This window comes from Poecilia latipinna, unplaced genomic scaffold (assembly GCF_001443285.1).
Source record: "Poecilia latipinna isolate Pla-1442-1.1 unplaced genomic scaffold, P_latipinna-1.0 Scaffold675, whole genome shotgun sequence".
In the NCBI taxonomy this organism is placed as follows: Eukaryota; Metazoa; Chordata; class Actinopteri; order Cyprinodontiformes; family Poeciliidae; genus Poecilia; species Poecilia latipinna.
Window position 1 is genome coordinate 54,844 of NW_015113291.1, and position 19,285 is coordinate 74,128.

At 37.7% G+C, this 19,285-nt stretch overlaps 2 protein-coding genes across 3 annotated transcripts in view; both read right to left on the reverse strand.

The window, feature by feature from the left end:
- The window catches only part of vgll4b (vestigial-like family member 4b), a 41,733-nt gene extending 31,767 nt beyond the window's left edge, over window positions 1-9,966 (reverse strand). Inside the window, exons 1-3 of one of the 2 annotated variants that reach the window (XM_015044443.1) lie at window positions 9,108-9,966; window positions 8,977-9,021; window positions 6,245-6,318 (exon numbers count right to left, since the gene is read on the reverse strand). In XM_015044443.1, coding sequence (XP_014899929.1) covers window positions 6,245-6,318; window positions 8,977-9,021; window positions 9,108-9,154 — 166 coding nt within the window. In that variant the 5' untranslated portion in view covers window positions 9,155-9,966. Of the gene's footprint in view, window positions 1-6,244; window positions 6,319-8,152; window positions 8,244-8,976; window positions 9,022-9,107 lie in introns of those variants that run through there. The other variant, XM_015044445.1, reaches the window with a different exon arrangement.
- Window positions 9,967-10,221: 255 nt separating this feature from the next.
- On the reverse strand, window positions 10,222-16,677 carry tamm41 (TAM41 mitochondrial translocator assembly and maintenance homolog). The gene is made up of 8 exons (XM_015044442.1): window positions 16,280-16,677; window positions 15,578-15,760; window positions 15,399-15,491; window positions 15,093-15,243; window positions 14,675-14,820; window positions 11,901-12,066; window positions 11,601-11,663; window positions 10,222-11,292 (listed from the first exon to the last, which is right to left on the reverse strand). Exons 1-8 carry the CDS (start codon window positions 16,544-16,546, stop codon window positions 11,201-11,203), a joined length of 1,161 nt encoding a protein of 386 aa, XP_014899928.1. The 5' UTR covers window positions 16,547-16,677; the 3' UTR covers window positions 10,222-11,200.
- Window positions 16,678-19,285: the final 2,608 nt, after the last annotated feature.

Here is a 19,285-nt window from a genome sequence, read left to right on the forward strand (position 1 = left end):
GAAAAAATTTTTTCCTGCGTGATAGCAATGCGCTTCCGTAGAAAATAGAAAAATATTTTCTGAATATTTTCCTATTGTTAAAATATTTCAAGTGGAAAATATGCTAAACTTTTCAAGACTCTTTAGGTTGTTTTGTTTTGAAAGGCCTGATACTCATGATCCAGAGAAGTGAAGGGATGAAAAAGCATTTTTTTAAAAACTTACGAAATAAAAACGGATTAAACAGGATTAAACAACTTTAAAATATATTTTAGAAAGGAGAAGTTGAGCCAAATCTAAAAAAAACTAGAGAAAACGAGGGCTGATTGTCCTTAATCTTTTGACTTGTAAATATCGTAGTGTGACCTTTGACCTATGGCCATGTAACCATGCTGACCTCTAGCCCCTGGAGCCTTAATGAACACCTGTCAACCTGTCCAACAAACTGTTGACCGTAATGTAAACACTCCACTTTGTGCCTGTCTGTGTACATGAGAATATATGCACAGAACAGATGAGTCAGTTCATGCTTGTGGAGGCACAGAGGGAGAAATGTAGCCACGGGGATGATGACAACAACAAATAAATATGGTAAGGCAGCAAGTACTGGAGATGCTGGAGGACGTTTTCGTGGTTAGTTAGGGAGGGTTACTTATTTCTGTGGAAAGGCCTGATGTTACAGAGTAATGTTGTGTATGTTCATCAATATTAGTTCATCTGTGGCCAGTAAGGGCACAGATTGTTTAATAAGCAGGAAAGACAATTACTAACTTTAATCACAAAATCCTCTGACTTTTACTCTTTTTGCAAGTTGTGTGCTTGTCTGAATGTGTAAATTTTTATGTTGTTTTACTTAAACATATCCATAACTTTCTCAGAACTCTAATTAATGTGAGCTTGATTATTGCACAATTGTATCGTGAATTTGAAAGTATGATGAATAAAGAAGCAAGTAGCTGTATTGTTGATTTATAAAACTCATCTTTCCCAGAGATATGCACTACAGAAGTGAGCAGAACATTTTCTGTAGTTTAACAATTGTATTACATCAATATGGTCTTTCTCTGAGATCCAAAAAACTGATAAAAAAAAGAAAAATAAAATAAGCTTTTCTTGCAGCAGACTCTGGCCCTCAAAGAAAAGCTGATAATTTTGTACAAGACTATATTTGAAGAGACATGGGGGATTGAAAAACAAAGGCAATATAATACTAGTACTCCTGAAGATAATAAAGCTTGCAGCCTTTTTAGATTTGTATTGTAGGCACACACATAAAAGATGCACAAGCCGCACTGTGTGCCAATACACTCCATACTGTACCCAGCTAATTACTTTATAACTCTTCCCTTTCCCCCCACTGGTTTTTAACATAAATTATAGGTCAAGATGTAATTCAAAAAGCTGAATACATGCACAGCAACTGATTTGATCTGCATGTGTTGTATGGTTTCATAAGTTCATAAGGGGGGGGAAGATGCCTATTTTAAATCATAGGTGCAAAAAAGTTTACATTTCATTTACTTGGAGGAAGTGCTGAGAATACTACCGTGACTAAACAATCAGGATAGGTAGCAGAACCATTAGCCTAGCACAGCTTATAGCATTATTGCAGGAGACAGAACACCTCCACTGATTTCGCCCATTAATGTCCATCCTTTGGAAAACAGAGTGATTTATTTAAGGTTGTTGTGTTTTTGTTTTTGACCATCACTGTTGCCAGAGGTACACAATACATTGCAAATTTATTGTTTCTCAAATATTGCTGTAAATAAGATGCATTTTGGAAAAAACTCCTTTAAGTGCAATAAATGTCAACTACAATACATTTGTCCTGTTCATATTATATTTGACGACGGTTGTTTAATGCAGCATAAAAAGAAAGTAAAGAGGTGGTCAAGATTGCTTTCAATGATTTACTATTCTTTCTCCTTTTGTTTTGACAAGTGAGGTTATTCATTCATTCAACAATGCACCACGCAAATCTTACAAATTAAGCTAATCTACAGTCAAAATCCCCTACAAAGCCACAACTAGAAACTTGTCTTCCCAGATAGACAAATGTACCTCGGCATCTGCAGCACAGACTTTTACATTGACTTGTAAGGGTTTTATTACAAGGGCTGCATTGAATCTGTGCAGATTAGAAGGAAAAGTTACACCTTGCTGAAGAAGCTAAGTAAATCAAAATATTTCATCCCACCTCAGGCCAAACAGTCATAACAGTAATAACACCGATAACTAACATGCACTGAATTGTTCGAGAAAAAACAAGTTCCAAGGCATTTTCTCGACTCGTCACAGTGTTACCTCATGAAACAGACCCAGGATCTGTTTTAAGAAACCTGTTTTTGTTGGAGCACACCCACACAAAAAGTTAGGAAAAGCCTGTCAGTGTTTGAACAAACCATGGAAACTGTAACAATGAGGAGGGGGCGTTCGGCAAGGGTGTGTGTCTGTGACTGTGCGTCTATTCCATAAACAAACAAGAATGATTTCAGCATTGCAAACTGGAGCAGAGGGCACCGCAGAGATCTCAGCCAACCACCTTCTCTTGGCACCAGTTCCTCTTTTTGTTCTGGTTCCCATAAAAAAAAGGTCTATACTCCATTTATTCCACATAGGCTAAAACCACCGTATCTGGATGATAGAAATGTCTGACAATAAGGAATCAGAAACATTCTTCTTGATTGAGAAGAGTCAAGCAGACAACAATGAAATTAATATAAAAAAATATATATATGTATAAAAAGAAAACACTATGCTGCAAACTTGTAAGCATCATCCATGGATATGGAGTACAAAGCCAGACCATCTTCAAATACAGGTTTGCTTCCAGGAAGGGTGGAGCACATGTAGCAAGATCTTCCAAGCAGTCGCCAAACTTGTTATGGAGGGTCCACAACACATATTAAGCATTTCCCACATCCACCATTAAATATAAGGCATAGTTTACTTCCTGTTTTGCTTTTTTAGTAAGAGTACAATTACTGTACATCCATGGTCAGGATGGCCAGACTTAGGACCTGTGATTAGTGTTTCTTCCAGACGGTTTGAAAGGTAGCTAACTGTGACTGAGAATGTGCCTCTATAATTAAAGCCCAATTTTTTTTTATTTTTTTTTTATTTTTTTTCCTATGCTTTGACAAATTACTTTTTTGGATTGACAAACAAATGAAAAAAGAACTAAATTATAAGCATGCAATCTTTACAATCAGTTTAAACATTCAAACTTGTTAGCTCTAAAAAGGTTTTTTGTGATTTTCCACAGGGATACAGCATATAAAGTAACCTTGTTAATGGACTATTGCTGCAACACTGACAGCATGTCTGTACATGTTGTGAAAGTGGTGAATATTATCTTGCATCTATGATGAATATTACAATTACTACTTGGACGTACAAAAATTCTGTGGCAGCCAGTGTATGCCACAGAATGCAGTAGGAAGAAAGATAAAGAGTCATTTGTATTCATATGCCACAGAAATGCAACATACATATGCAAAAGTTTATGTACCGTAAGTAACACTCAAAGAAAATTTCTGAATTGAATCTAAAAAGCTCTGTGTTATGGCTATACAGTTATCTAAAATAAGATAAAGCCAGGATTGCCGTCCATCTGGAGTTATCAAGACTATGCAAACTAAAAAACGACTGTCAGGAAAGAAAATACACCTTTTGACGTGGCTCAGTCAAAACCACACATAGATGCTGGACAATGACCACAAGATAAATCATTTTTAAGTTCTCTTCACTAGAGCAGCCAGACTAACCCTTCTCTGACTCCTCCTGCAGGTCTATTAGAGCAGACTAAATAACTTTGCTGCTGAAGACACATGCTTCAGTACACAGTGTGCAGTATCAGGGTGCATTTGGCCAAAAACCAGTTTATTTTAAGACTGTGAAAAAGCTTCCAGGACATATATTTCTTTCAGGGGTGATGTATGTATCAGTACAGAGGATGTCACTGAACTGTTGAAAATGTTGAAATCCAGCTTTAACTAAAAACATGTATGAACAATATCCTTAAAGAAGACTGGTTTTATATATACATATATAAAAAAAACTACAAAATAGTGACAGATTGTTTTTGCTTGATATAAGAGCTTATATTCAAAAAGATCTTGGTCTTAATCAACAGATCTTTCTGTAAGCCATTAGTAAATTTCCCTTTGTACAGACAAGCTGTAGAATCTCAGAACAATGCAACATTCATGTTTGATTAAATTTTTCACAGAAAGCATTTGTGAAAGCAACTAAAAGAGAACTTGTATTTAAAAAAAAAAGCTCTTCATTTGAAGTTTTGCATGGTATCCTGGCCTTGAAATGTTTGGCTCAGTCCCAGTGAGCTGAAGGCAAATCTGAGCCTCTCCCTGTTCTGCAGCAACTCATTACCAGGACTGCACATGAACGCATTCCGGTTGTTGATTTTAAAAAAAAAAAAAAAAAAAAAAAAAAGACTGCTGGCCTGGTTTACTTAGACTAACTCATGGGCAAGGTTGGCACATCTTAGTTTTTCTAGTTTTTACACCATTCTGCAGACAAATCGAGTTCATTCATTGTCTTCAAACAAACAGGCCATGAACAGCCCATGACAAAAAGTGGCATCAGCGCTGAGGGGAAAAAAACAAAAGCACTGCAGGGGAGCAGGCTGAAGGACTCCCAGGACAACTTAATCAGAACTCCAGAGCAGTTGATTTTCAGCTCATTTTGCTGGGTTAAACACAGACAAATCTCTCTGTCAGTACTTAGTTATTATTATTTTACTTTTTTAACCACAAAATATTTCACTATCCATCTGTCCATTGTCTTCCACTTATCTGGGATCGGGTTGCTGGGGCAGCCACCTAAGCAGAGAGGCTAGGCTTCCCTCTCCCCAGCCACTAGGAACAGATCCCAAGGCATTCCCAGGCAGCCGAGAAACATAGGACTTCCTCTGGGTCTCCTCCAGGTGGGAAATGTGACACACAGCAAAAGTGTCTAGGAAGCATCCTAACCAAACGTCCGAGCCACCTCAACTGGCTCCTCTCGACGTACAGAAGCAGCGGTTCTACTCTGAGTTAATGCTGAAGCTCCAAGCTTCTCACCCTATTTCTAAGGAAGAGTCTGGACATTCTGGGAAGAAAAAATATTTCAGCCACTTGTACCCACAAGCTCATTCTTTTGGTACAGCGCATGAATCACTGCAGAAATTTACCAGATGCTCAGGCCTCAATTGGCCAATTTCCTGCAGTTTGTAAATGGGTCCCTGGTACTACAAACTTGAATCTGAAAACAGTTACCTCATCAAAACACACAATAAACTAATTATTTAATTAGGTTATGGTTAAGCAGAAGCATATCCAAAAGTTGTAAGACAACATCTGCCTTTAAGGACAGGAGATCTGCATTAAAAATACTTCAAAATTATTGTAAATATATTATGCAGGATTCTAGTGGTCTTAAGACTGTGTCTTCACGATACTAGTGTATATTTAGCTGTTTGGAGTCTTTCATCTTTTTGGATTTTTTTTTTCTCTGTGAAAGGGACACAACAGCAAATTTGGTTATGAGGTAAAACATTTTTTGTTTTGTTCTTGGGAGTCAAAATTTAAAAAAAAAAATGTAGAAAACATAAATAAGAGGTTTTATAAAACAACAACTGAAAATATCCACCTGTTACAAGCTTGTGCAATAATATTAAACATGCACAGAGGAATTGTGTAACATCACCAGCAACTACAGAAAACTGCATCTCAGACCATTAAAAACACTGAACTATGTCCTATAATAGAGCACATCATACATCAGTGGCATCTACTAATTCAGGTCTGAGACCTCCCAACAGCCTGCTGCAAACCACTGATCATCCTCTGAGACATTCCTTTTTCATTCTCAAATGCTTCTAAGCACAAATTAGAGTATAGATGCAGGTAGTTTGGAGCCTGGATGAACAAGGAAGGATGTCGGACACAGACACCCCGCCTTGATTCCACTGAAAGCAAACATCACAGCTAATGGCAGTTGAAGGCGGTTGGTCTTATTTGCTTGTGAACTTGAAACTGCAAGCTGGAGTGGCACAAAGCCGCCTATTGTCTCAGAGCTGAAAACAAGGCAGAGGGTTACGTCTGAGCCCACTGCTGGACTTTGTCTATATGTAATGCGGCTCTAATTATATAAATCACTTTCAAACAGCCTAACAGGAGAGGAAGGGAGTAAAACAGAGGTGGTGGAGCTCCACCTCTGCGGGCATGAAAAGGCAGGAGGAGCTTAGTTTGATTGTACTCACTCTCTTCTTCATTTGCATGAACATATGATGCTGCTCTTGACAGAACATCCAGTGGGGTCTCCATGCTTGGATGCCTGAAAGACAGGAGAGAGCAAAATTTCAAAACTGCTGTGTGCAGAGTTGGATCTACACACAAAGGACAGTGAATTTGAGAGGAAGTCGAGTCACTAGGTGGCAAAACTCTTCCAAAGGTCTCTGAATGTAAAAAAAAAAAACACACACACTTTTACACCTTAAGTGTTTTAACTTGTTTACAACAGATAATGCATACAAAACAATATATAAAACCATTCGTCATAAAATAACCCAATTTTGTTTAGAGTACATATTGTCAGAAGACATCTCAGACTTTGTCTTCTTGGCTAAATCTAATGGATAATGTTTTTTTTAAACCAATAACCTACAGTAAGTGCACAATAAAAAGGCCCAAAACACTATGTAATTGATTGATTGACATCAATTTATGTCATATAACAAGTTTGACAAGTTACGATTAGTCTATTATCAGCCCAATAAATATTTAGCTTTTCAAGCCTTAACTTATAATGTTTGAAAGCATGCTCTATTATACCCCTCTATGACTTTATTACTGGCCTGCATATTTGCTTGCAGTACAGTATCCTACCAGACATCACATGTAATGAGATTTGCAGACAATATTGAAATAAAGATTGTGATGCACTATATTTTTTAGCTCCAGTAATATTTTTTTTTTATAAAACCATGTCATGTCAGCTCAAAAGAACGGCAAATAAGATGCACTGGTGTGTTTGTAACAGGCCAACTATCATAATTTTATAGAAATTCAGGCTTCTGATTTTGCTACTTTAACGACAACTCTTGATGGCTTACAAAACATCTTAAATCCTGCTTTACATGAGACAATCATAAATTTGCTGTCTGTGTATTTTTGTTCTCTTTGCAGGCAAAGAAATGCAAGTGTGATATCCATCCAACCACTAAGATCCTAAGCACACAGAAAAGGAATAAACATGTTATAAAAAACAAGCAACTTATTAAGTGCCCACTTGGCAAAACAGATCTACAACAATGAAAGGCTTCCTAACTCAATGTGTCAGTATTTAACTCAGACCATAACTGACTACAGCAGAAATGTTACAATCTTGCAAATACTTTATTGCTATTAGTTTCCTAAATTACTGTTGGTTGGAGTATATTGGGGATTTTTTTTTGTCTGCAATGTCAAACCGACTGAGCTATGAAAGATATTTAAGAATAAAAAAAAAATGGGGGAAATATCCAGCGTGCTTCTCTTCCTTTTTCCTGGCATTCCTAAGATACCATTCCCTCAATCCTGCAAGAAAAGGGGAACTCAGGCAACATTATTATAGCAATGTCCTTGCTTCTTGCAGTAATGCGCTTTAAGAAATATCCCCACGTTTTAATCATTTGAACTGTGCTGCAATGAAATCCAATATTGGCTTACAGGTGGTTCGGTATATTTATACAAGCCTGACTCAGTGCGCCCTTTATCCAGGAAGGAATACTACTGCAATGATCCTGCAAAATGAAACAAGCAGCAACCAGGAAATGCACTTGATTTGTGATAAGGGACTCCACTCTCTCTGCTTTCCTACACACTGAGGTAGCTACAACAGATATCCAAAGAATGCGGCTAAATTAAAGCTACTGACATGGGAAAGTTTGGGAATCCGCCAGAGCAGCGTCAACTCCTGAATGAAATCTCAAACGACCCTTTTCGTGAACAGTGTTTCCGTCCCACTATCGCACATGTCTTCGCAAAGAGTCGACTTCCACGCCGAATATTCCCAGAAACTGGATTGAATTTGTGCCCTTAAATGCCTCATGTGAATCGCACTCTCAACCCTACGTACCCGAAACAATGTCAGTCAGTCAGACCCAACTTCTTATTTACCAAACACCTACCTCCTTCAGTCGCCACTTTGGTTGTATTCCAGTATAATATCCAGGTAAGAAATAAAACAAAACAGATATTTATCATAAATATTATTCCCAGAGAGAGAGAGAGAGAGAGAAAACAAAAAAGCGGCGGTGAAAACGAGCACAGACAATAGTAGCAGAGCTGTCGGGACAAACTTGGTTGTAAACGAGGAGGAGGAGGCGGAGGAGGAAGGGAGAGAGGCAGGCAGGGAGGGAGGGAGCAGGAATGCCTGGAATGATGGAATTCAGTTCCTAGCAGGTGGTGAAAGTGAAGCTCGCTGATTGGTAGAGCTCTGAGGCAGTGATATCAGCATACATTATGATGGCGGGGCATTGCATCACACAGCTGTCACTGTGCGCATTACTATGACCCAGGGAGGGCTTCACGTTATCTCCTTCAACAGCAGGGAACGAGGCTCAGAACCAGGCAGGAAGTATGCTGACATTTACTGTCTAAAGGTGTAAATCTGCTGCTGAAACATTTATTTTAGTTCCACATCTAGAGAAAGTAGTTTTCCCAAGGTGGGACATTTAAAAGTATATTATTCTAGACTTTAAAAGGGGTTTTATTTGAGTATTAGCTCTTTACCACTTTTATGTTTATGTAGCCATAAACATCAATATTTGAATTGTATTTGCATTCAACCCAATTTACCCTTACACTCAAAAATGAAATCCAGAACAAAGATGCCCATCATAACTGGTAGAGATGAGGAGTAGAGATCAAGTGGGTGAAATCTGTTGGTAGGATTTCTATTTCTCATGTACTCCAGTGTGTGTTTTATATGGAAAACTGGCACAAAGCACACCATTGTTCAAAGGAAGCCTCAAGAAGTCCACAAGCCATGAAGCACCTGCAAGTATGTGGAAAGAGGAGCTTTGGTCAGATGAGAACAGATGAGCATAAAACAGAGATGGTGTTTAAGATCAATTTTGTCACAGTTCCACATGTGGGGTGCTGTGGTGATGCAGGGGTTGGTTGGGCATGACCCACGTGTGGAGACCTTAGTCCTCAAAGCAGATGTCGCGGGTTCAAGTCCTGGCCTGGTAACCTTTCCCTCATGTCTTCTTCTATCTCTCACTCTAGTCAAGTCACTATCAAGCAAAGGTCACAAGAGCCAATACAAAAACATGCAGCAACCTTAGTCTTCCGTCTTTAACAGAACAGTTGCATAACATGGTTCTACAAAAAATGTTGACCAACAAGAAACATGCATCCAAGAAACATACAGTAATAGCTGGTGAATTACAAACAGCTAAAGAGAAAAGAAAAGGGTGTTTCCTGTGCTGTAAGATGACTCAGGTGTCCATTAGTAAAGTGTGACTCACGATGTAATGCTGTTAGGTGGACAAAACAAACGCAAGTGGTTGAACTAGATGACTCACTGAACTGTATCACTATCACAGCAGTTTTATATTTTGTTTCATTGTCTTCAGTGCTTTCATTACATTAATTGTGCTGAACACTGCTTTAAATGTGTTCAAAGCAGTAAATGTGAACTTCCTACCCACTTCTTGCCAGTGGGTAGGAAGTTCACATTTTTATTGTGGCATTTCAGACTTGGTCTAGTGTCTTTTGTAGATCATCCGTTCATGATGCAAACCGCAGAAGCCAGTCATTGGAAAAAAAAAAAAACAGTTAGGAAAAAAAAAAAAAAAAGTTTGCATTTTTTTTCTCTGGAGCTAAACATTGAAACTTGCATAGGTAGGTATTCTTGAATTATATTCTAGAATAAATTAGCAGTTTTTGAATGAATGTCAGAAAAAGAAAATTAATGGCTCAAAGTCTGCGCCTCAGCAAATTAAAAATGCTCTGCAGGACCTAAAACAAAATCAGAAGCAGTAAAATGAAACTTTTGAAAAAAATGACCAAACATTCTGGCACTAGTCTGATTATCTCATGCAAAGAAATGACTACTTCAAGTTGTTGCTGCTCAAAATATTTTTTCCTATACCTGTATTTTTTTTTTTGTTGCCATTTTTGTTTTAAATTTGTTAAACAACAAAAAGCAGAAATCTGTCATATATGTTTGAAGTCAGCTTTAAATATTTAAACTTGACAAAGAGCAGATAACTTTTATTATGTTCTGATACTTGACCTTATTACAGGGTGTACTTTCTTTTTCCCGTGAATGTGTTAACCAATTATGCCTGATCCCACTGAAGTACAAAATTGTCTCCTACCTCCCACTGCACTTCACTAAAAACTGTTATGAACCAAATTAAACATGATTTTATTTTTTGAAAACTCACAATATAAAAAAATGATTAATAAAAAATGCATGTCTGTGTAATCAGAGGTTCTGAAACACAGAACCTCTGTGTTGAGCAACTAGAGTTAAGTTTACATTAATGATAACCAAAGCATTTTACTAGAAGGCAGAAACACAATGTTGAAATGCAATGAAGAAGCTGAGTGGAGATATTAATGTCAGGTCACAATTCTCCTATTTTAAATCAGGAGCTTCAGTTTTACTGAACATATTTGCAAAACTAAGCAGCTGACTTGTTGCTGTGTTTTAAAAACTGGTTTAATAAACTTTTTTATAAATTATTTTTACTGCATCATTCTATAATTACAGTGGAAATCCAGTAGAGGCAGCTTCCCATTGGAAAACTGCAGTGAATGAATAAAAACACAAGGAAAGATATACAAATTCAACAAGTCTTTGGCAAAGTGATTGCCAGGGATGAAACCCACAATCAATAGAAAAAAAAACAACAACACATAAATGTAATACTTAACTGAAACCAAACTTATTGACGTAAATGTTCACACAGGTTCAGCGACCTTTTTTATCAGCAGAGTTTTCCTGTGACCCTCTCAGCAGTATCCAACGGCCGTATGTGCAACGATAAAACCTATTTTCAGTCTTGTTCTGGAAATGTAATGGTTTCTTCTGCAGCCATTGGAGGTTTAATGGGACGGGACAAGTGCAGAGAGACTTCCACACTAAACACACAGAGTGATACAAGACATATCCTGGATTATTTATCCATAACTAAGAAGTGAAAAATTCCTGGTAATCTGCATCAGGACGTCTGTGAGACTGACTGCTTCCTCTTCCAGCCCTTCCACATCTTCATCAGTTTTTTGGAGCTGTAGGAGACGGTTTTCCATAAACCTGACAGGACCAGGACACAAAATCCTCATCAAGACAGTTTCGCATGGTAAAAAAAATACTTACAAACATACTGCCTAAAAAATGGTAGAATAGAAAGAAAGTGTGAAAAGTGCTGTAAATGTTAAGGATCGGTATCAGAAAAGATAACAGATTCAGCAGAAAGAGGGTTTTTTTTTCTTAGATAAACAATATTTCTCTCAAAACCAAACTAAACTTCTACTTGTAGCTAAAAAAGTGCTTTAACAAAAGTGTAGTGCTATTACTTTAGCTTATTAGGAAGATTACAGAGACACTGTAGGAGCTCTTACCAGCTGTAGCAATGCCTTTGATACTCTGTGTTATGCTGGAGGATTTAACAATAGATGAGATACCTGTGGAGGAGCAACAACAGAACACCTCAGTCAGCAGCATGACTGCTTTTAAAGGACAGAAAAAACAGTATTTGCTTCATCTAGTGGTCTCTTGAAGTAAACCTGTCTTATCAGTCTAAGGAAAGACAATTGTATTGATTTCATCTACTTTGTTTAAGCGTCTTTTTAGTATAAATCCTCGTACTAGAGCCTATCTTAGAGCAGGTTCTAGTTTTTTCTATCACATTTTCCACATACCTTGATGCACCATAGCTCCACAGTCAGGGTCCTGAGCCACCTGCAGCAGGATCTCCTCCACGTCCCGGTTTTTCCCTGGAAGGTCAACCAGCTTGGTGATCCTCTGCTGAAGAGTTCTGGGCAGCGCCATCAGCTGGATGAATTGGCCTTCAGGACTTTTGTCAACCTACAGAACACAAATTAGAATAATTGAGATGCAGACATCTTGATTGACAATAGGAATTATTTGAGCTGAATAACAGGTTTTTAGCTAGGAGCCACAGTTCCAATTACATATTTTCAAGTCTTACGTATATCGGAGTGTTGTTTTAAATTTGACATTTTGGGGGATTTTCTATTATTTTAAAAAGCGCTTCAGTAAAACTGAAGTTGCTTCAAGTAATCGAGTAATGCACCCAATCAATTGATGAATTATTTGCAATAAGTATAATCAGATATAGACAAGCCCCATCAAAGAGCCCACCTGTTTTTCCTGCTAGAGCTAGCAGTCACCTTGATCTCACCTCTAGCCACCTGTAGGATGACTGTGACAGGCTTTAGCAGTTTTTTTTTATTTTTAACTTATTTTCTTCTTTTCTGGTGAGAAGGTGCTGAAATCTGACAGGCACATAAAGCAGGACAGAGGAACAGTGAACATTTCTTTGTCAGTTGAGTGTTTCTTTCTCAAAGACCACCAATAAAGCAGGATCTGATATGTTTGTTGCAAGTTGTAGTTGGTGTGTAAAAATGCAGCTGATTTACTGCGTTAAAACATACTTTTTGTGCTAAAACATGTTTTTAAAATTCTGTAGTATAGTTAATGATCCATGGTGCAGAACAGACATACTGTTATGCATTTTCCACCTTTTTTTATGAAACGCTGTCCAATTAGACTTGACTGAAGAGAAAACTTAATGTTTTTATGTAGTCCTAAAACGACACCAGGTTTTTCCTCATATTTTCTGCCTAGTAATTGCACATATGTTAGCCTATATTATTTCTGCGTCACAGAAAAGTGACCACTGAGCAGTACATATTCCCAAGGTATTACTCAATGTGTTGAATCAAAAATGTTGCTTTTTGAAACAACACTCAATCAATTTAATTATGTTGAGACATAAAAAGTAGTTTGAGCTCTCGTTGTTAAACCTGTCCCTCTTGATTTCTGAAAAGAATAAAAGAGATTCATGTGAAGTAGAAGCACCACCTGTTCTAACATACTCTCATACAGAACTAGGAGTTTGTTTTTTTTCAGCGACTCTCTGAGTTTACACTGTTGATCCTGAAAATTACATCTGACTGTTCCAGTTATGCACAGGTTGTGGAGGAAAAACTTGTTTGTCTGTGCTTCTAGGCGAACATGCTGTACAACCTAGTTCTGCACATTCTGGCTTTTCTCTGAACATTTTCTTAGCTGAATATTTTTTGGTAAGAAGTAAAACATTAAAACTATTGGTTTTAAATCCTTAAAGATTTCAGTAATGTGGTAACTATTGTTTATTTAAATTAGTAAGATGCAGCAGATAAATGTTTCAGACATTTTACAGAAAACATTCACCAAAGATGTTTTTACACTCTTTTTATAGCTGCAATTCATTAACAGACCTCACACCAGGGGATTCTCTGAAAAAGATGAAATAGCAAAACTCAGGTTTTAACAGTAGCTTAATATGCAACGCCATCATTATGTACACTGATGCATACAAAAAGAACATTGTTAGATAGTAACTTTAATCAGCTCACTGGATCCAAGTGCTATTGAAAAACTGAAGGACTTAATTCAAAAATATATTGACCCCAAAGTAATGATGGACTCCAACATGTTGCAACCTGCTTAGTTTTTTGATTATTCCTATGTGGTTCTTCCAAAATCTCTAGAGCAAAAGTTTCAATTTCCATTTGCTAATTTTTAGCTAAACCTGGTCCATAACCCAAAGACAATGATTAATAGTTCTATCCGATGCATACTGCTGGAGACTGAATGTACTTTGTGCAAACGTATTACAATGTTCACTGAAAAGATCCAACACACATGCAAACAATAGATACACAGTAGTGCCAGATTCTTAAACGCTCCTCCTATTCCCTTATGAGACAGTTTAATCCAAGGTGGTGTGGTGCCTGGAGGTGGAGACAGTTTCTTTTGTACAACAAGGAGTGGCAGCAGGTGGAGAGCAAACAAGTAAAATTGCAAGAATATCTACTTAGGGTTGCACAATACTGTATTTAGACAAACAATGAACAAAGTAAAAGATAAGCATGTTAGGGCTTTTTGAAGTCGTTCTGCAACAAATCTGCTACTATACAGATTTATGGAGGTCTATAACTCTTAAAGTGAATACAGAACAGATCTGGACTGGTTTAGAATCAATTCATACAGAAGATCCAGAAACAAAATCTTCTGAGTCCGATTGAACCAATGACTAGGTTTTGACTTTCCATATCAACACCGACAGCCAAACTAAAAACCCTGCTAAGGAGGGGGGTTAATTGGAGAAGCAGCCAGGAGGCCTATGTTAACTCTAGAGGAGCTGCAAAAATCCACTGCTCAGGTGGAAGAATCTGTTGATAGGATGTAGTATGTATTAGTGAAGCACTCCAGAAATATGGCTTTTATGGAATAGACTGGCATGGAAAAAAGCTACTTTTGAAAGATGTGTGGTGGACGAACTAAAACAGCAATAGCAGTACCATGCTGTGGGAATACTTTTAAGAAGTACAAAAAAAATCTTGATAAAATGCAATTCTTGTGGCTGTGACAAATTTGCTTTGCAACTTCATTAAGCTTGCCGTACCTCAAGTCTTCCTTGTGGAGGTTTGTAGACCACCTGAGGGCAGTCCCGGAGGATGTTGCTGTAAAGAATCCTAAAATGCTGAATGTTGTCCTTGACAATATTGGACACTTTGGATTTGTCCTCCCCAATCTTCATCCGAAAATCTCCTTCAAAGTCACAAATATATTATCTTTCAAAACAAGTCTATAAAAGGCAAAGGAAATGTCAACAATATCCTGGTTATTTTACATGTTTCAATGCTGCACATTCTATGCAACAGTATATAAATCAGTATAAAAACCTTAGAAGCACTAACTTTTTCAAAGACCTGATTATCTCTTCTGCTGAACACTTAACGCTCTGTAATTATCAAAACTGCTCTGGAAAAACAAATCTTATAAATTATGAAGCAAGTTTGGTTGAGCTTCAAGATTCATACCAGCATAAGAAAGTCCAGCGATCTGCAGAAAAAGTTCTTCCTCTGTGAAGCTTTCTGGCAGCATAAGGAAGGAGGCCATAACCGCGCTCTTCAGGTTGGATACCAGAGCAGCACGGAGCTTCCCGTTCTCGTTCTGTACCAACATTTTCACCTACAAGGACAATACACAGCGAGCACCTGAGAACAGGATTTATGCCAAAACTATTTAGCCAGAGTCCAAGCCTTGTTCATGAAGTAGATTTTATTTTGGTCAACAATCGGTTTGCTTCATGTACAAAAAAAAAATCTGATATAATCCAAACTGACCGGCTTGTGAAGACGTCCAGCAACATACAAGGTCTTCCAGTGCATGAGGTCGTCAATCAATGAGTCCGTGCTAATCACCCCATATTTAATTATCTAAAATACAGGGAAGCCTTTAGAAAACAGATAAAATAAGAAATGTTTTTAAAAAACGTCAGCCTTGTGATGATCTTGTGAGTTACCCTTCCATCAGCGGGCACGAGTGTGTTGTAGTAAACAGAAGCTCCATAGTCATTTTGTATGGAGCTGATCTTGGTGGGCCCCAGTATCTTCAGGATGGAGTAGTGTCTGCGATTCTGAAGCAAATTCATGGTGTGCCATGTCACTGGGTCGTCCACCGCAAACACAAAGTCCAGCATGTTTTTCTGTACACATCAGAGGACAACACAATAGCTATGTATCCTGAAAATGGGCTTCAGGACTGTTATGGTCATTGTCCTAAGTTGTTCTTGAAAAATAGCCAGTGTATGTCAAGCATCTTACAGAGCAAAAAGACTTAACTGTTGGTCAGTGGGACAGTTGACAGTGTGGCAAATGTTCTTCTTTTCTAAGAAATTGGATTTTAGTTTGCATTAGCTTTAAGCCAAGTTCATCAAAATGAACAGAAAAATAAGATGTATTTTTTCTGTCTAATGAATTTATTCCATGTGCGAAACTCAACTTTTTAACCGAATTACTAAAATAAATCAATGTTTTGATGAAATTCAAATTTATTTGTGATATATTAAAACTTGTAGACCTTTACAGGGACGATTAGACATTGTGTTGAGTTGATAAGAAGATGCTCATCCACGCTGCTTCCTTGATGCTCTGATTAGAACAGATTTACCCAATTTAACCAAACTGTCACCTTCTTATGACCAGAATAGTGCAGAAACTCTTACCTCCATTTGACCTTGGCTGGTCCCATGCTGTTTAAAAACACCAGATCCGTACGCAAAAGCTAAGCTAATGTCCTGAGGAAACTGTGACAGGATCCTCCTGTAAATCACGCCGGTGTTTTGCAAAGCTGGAAGAGTCATTTTGTTGGGACAATCCACAACAAGCGTGCAGACAGGTTTATGGACGAAGTAACCGCACAAATAAAGTTGAAAACAAAATTCCGACAGAGTAAAATAAGAGATGCATCTCATATGGAAGAACTTTAACATACAGTATTTAATATGCGTTGTATTATGTCTTAAATTAGCAGGTTATCTCACTTAACTCCATCTATTAGGTTTGCTTGGACGGATAAGATGTGTGGTTCTCCGTCGACTAAAATGTGCGTCACAGATTCAGCCGGCGCATGTGACGGATGATGGGAAATGTAGTTACTTGTGGTAGGCAAGACTGAAAATGGATAAGTATAGTGCATACATATCGCTAATTGATTTTCCCTTGAAGGTTTGAATAATTTCACAAAGAAAGAAATGTCATTAACAAGTTGGGGGGGGAACACACACACACACACGCACACACACACACACAAAAAAAAACATCGAGCGGTTATTTTTCTGGCCAGCAGAGGGTGGTGTTTTATTAAGTTTAGGAGTCTGATGAATCTGTGGATTTACCACAGCTGGACTTCTTTTAAGTTATAGAAGCATTTCAAATACAATCTGTTTTGAGTATTGTGGCAAAGACTGTGAATGCTTATGAAGATGTGACCTCTTGGTCTGTTTTTAGCAAATTGTGAAAATGTGGAAAAAGTGAAGTACTGTGTATACTAATTCACTGTATTCAACTATGAAATGGGCTTTTTGTGATAAATATTACATATAATATAATCTTTTACATAATACATGTGATATTTTTTTTTTCCAAAAATTCTTTATTAAAGTTGTCAAAACCAATTCATTTTAGGAAAGATATGCCTTATTCTGCATTTACTCCATTGTCCCAGCCAGCATGCCTAGGTGGGACCCATGTGGGTACAAGGAGGGCAGACTATATGGGTCCCATATGGGTTTGTCCGCGGGTTCCACGATGGCCCCACATGGGTTTGCCCATGTAGGGCCACAGCCCACATGGGCCCTGCATGGGCCCTAATTGGACAAAACCCATGTGGGCCACCACCATATAGGGCCCATGCAGGGCCCATGTGGGCTCTGGCCCTACATGGGCAAACCCATGTGGGGCTATCGTGGAACCCGCGGACAAACCCATATGGGACCCATATAGTCTGCCCTCCTTTTCCCCACATGGGGCCCACCTAGGCATAGCCACATTTCAGTAGCAGCTCTCATTGCACTAATATAAAGTAGGCGTTAGAGAGGGTCTTTGTGATTCTGCGTCCAACACAGAACGTCCTGGGTAAGAGAAAAATCAGATTGGGGTAAATATTTTCTGTTACAATCTAAAAATGCAGCTTTTCAGTGTAACCACAATCTATACAAATTCCAGTTTGGATTCCACATTTATTGAACAGTATTTGGCAGAATGACAATGACTGCTCCTGTAAACTTCTAGTCTTGATTTGAAAACAGTGTGTGGCCATAAGGGACAAATTTAGTCAAACCAAATGAAACTACTAGATATTGGATAAAAGCTGCAGAGGACATGTCACATTTATAAATAAATCCTTAACGACATTTCAATAAGTAAAAATGCAATAACAGTGTAGAAAGAAAAATGTCTGATGAATTTAAGCACTGCTGCGGGTGTTAGTTTCATTAGCCAACTGCTCACATCTAATTGAATGAATTAAAAATTAATATAAATTCCTGTCTGTCAGTAATATGTCTACGGCTAATTATTGGATTGTGAAGAGTGGGATCAATATTATCTTCTGACTAATTGCTGAGGGCCATCTTCTCATCCAATATATATTGATAAGGGCACTGAATCTTATCTAGTTACCATAGCTCACCCTTCTTGAACACCTTATTACAGGAAAAGAAGATGAAAAGAATTATTGTTATTCAGTTTACTGATTTTGTTCCACAATAACTCACGTTTATTGTCGCCTGTGGAACTATGTGCAGATCCTCTTATAAGTTTGTATACTAGCTCATAATTGTTCTCATAATTGTGATCTTTTAATTAATTATCAGAACCATTTTGTTTTTTAGAAAGTTGGAAAGATTACATAAAGAAGTAGGAAAAACTTTGAAATCAAGATGTCTGACTTTAATGTGCATTTTTATAGTTTACAAAAAGTGACATAACATTTTTTCCTCAATGTCTGACATTCAATTTTACAGAACCTTTCCTGTTTTAGATCAGTAAGGACTACCAAAATGATTCCTGCTGGATTGGTGCAGAATATCCCAAAGTGGATCAGTGATTCAGGCCCGATTCAGGAGTTCGCATTCTGTACAAACTTCCATCCATCCATTTTCTGTTCACCCTTGTCCCTTACTGGGGTCGGAAGGGTTGCTGGTGCCTATCTCCAGCTAACGTTCTGGGCGAGAGGCGGGGTCACCCTGGACAGGTCGCCAGTCTGTCGCAGGGCGTCTGTACACACTTGATCATGTTTAAATATTTTTTTAGCTTAAATTCAGAAGTTTACATAAACCCTTTAAAATCTGCTTTACCTTTCACCATTTCTGGAAACGCTGGGTGATGATGTCAAGCCTTAGTGATATCAAAAAAGAAAACTAAAATCTGTTTCTTAAACATTGTTTTTTTCAGAACTGGCTCAGTATTACGGATTATTATCTCATACGGACAAAGAAAACATCTCAAATAATTGAAAATAACATATCAATCAATCAATCAAATTAGTCAATTTGACATTTATGCCTGTAAGTAAAATCTTCACTGGAACACTTTTTATGGTCTGTTAGGCTGATTCACTTTTTTGTATTGTAAAGCAGGAAGCTACTTTATACCTTTTAAAGACAAATGTAATATTTTGTGTTATTTGATGCGAAAAGGAAATTCAGCCAAATGTTCTTACTAATTAT

Bases quoted from the DNA above. Each gene is read 5' to 3' on its own strand.
- tamm41 (XM_015044442.1), bottom strand. From the start codon at position 16,546: ATGTTAAAGTTCTTCCATATGAGATGCATCTCTTATTTTACTCTGTCG. The intron at 15,761-16,279 runs GTAAGAGTTTCT...TGATGTGTACAG, and splicing joins CCAGCCAAGGTCAAATGGAG to AAAAACATGCTGGACTTTGT. The intron at 11,664-11,900 runs GTATGTGGAAAA...GCTCCTCCACAG, and splicing joins TGGAGCTATGGTGCATCAAG to GTATCTCATCTATTGTTAAA.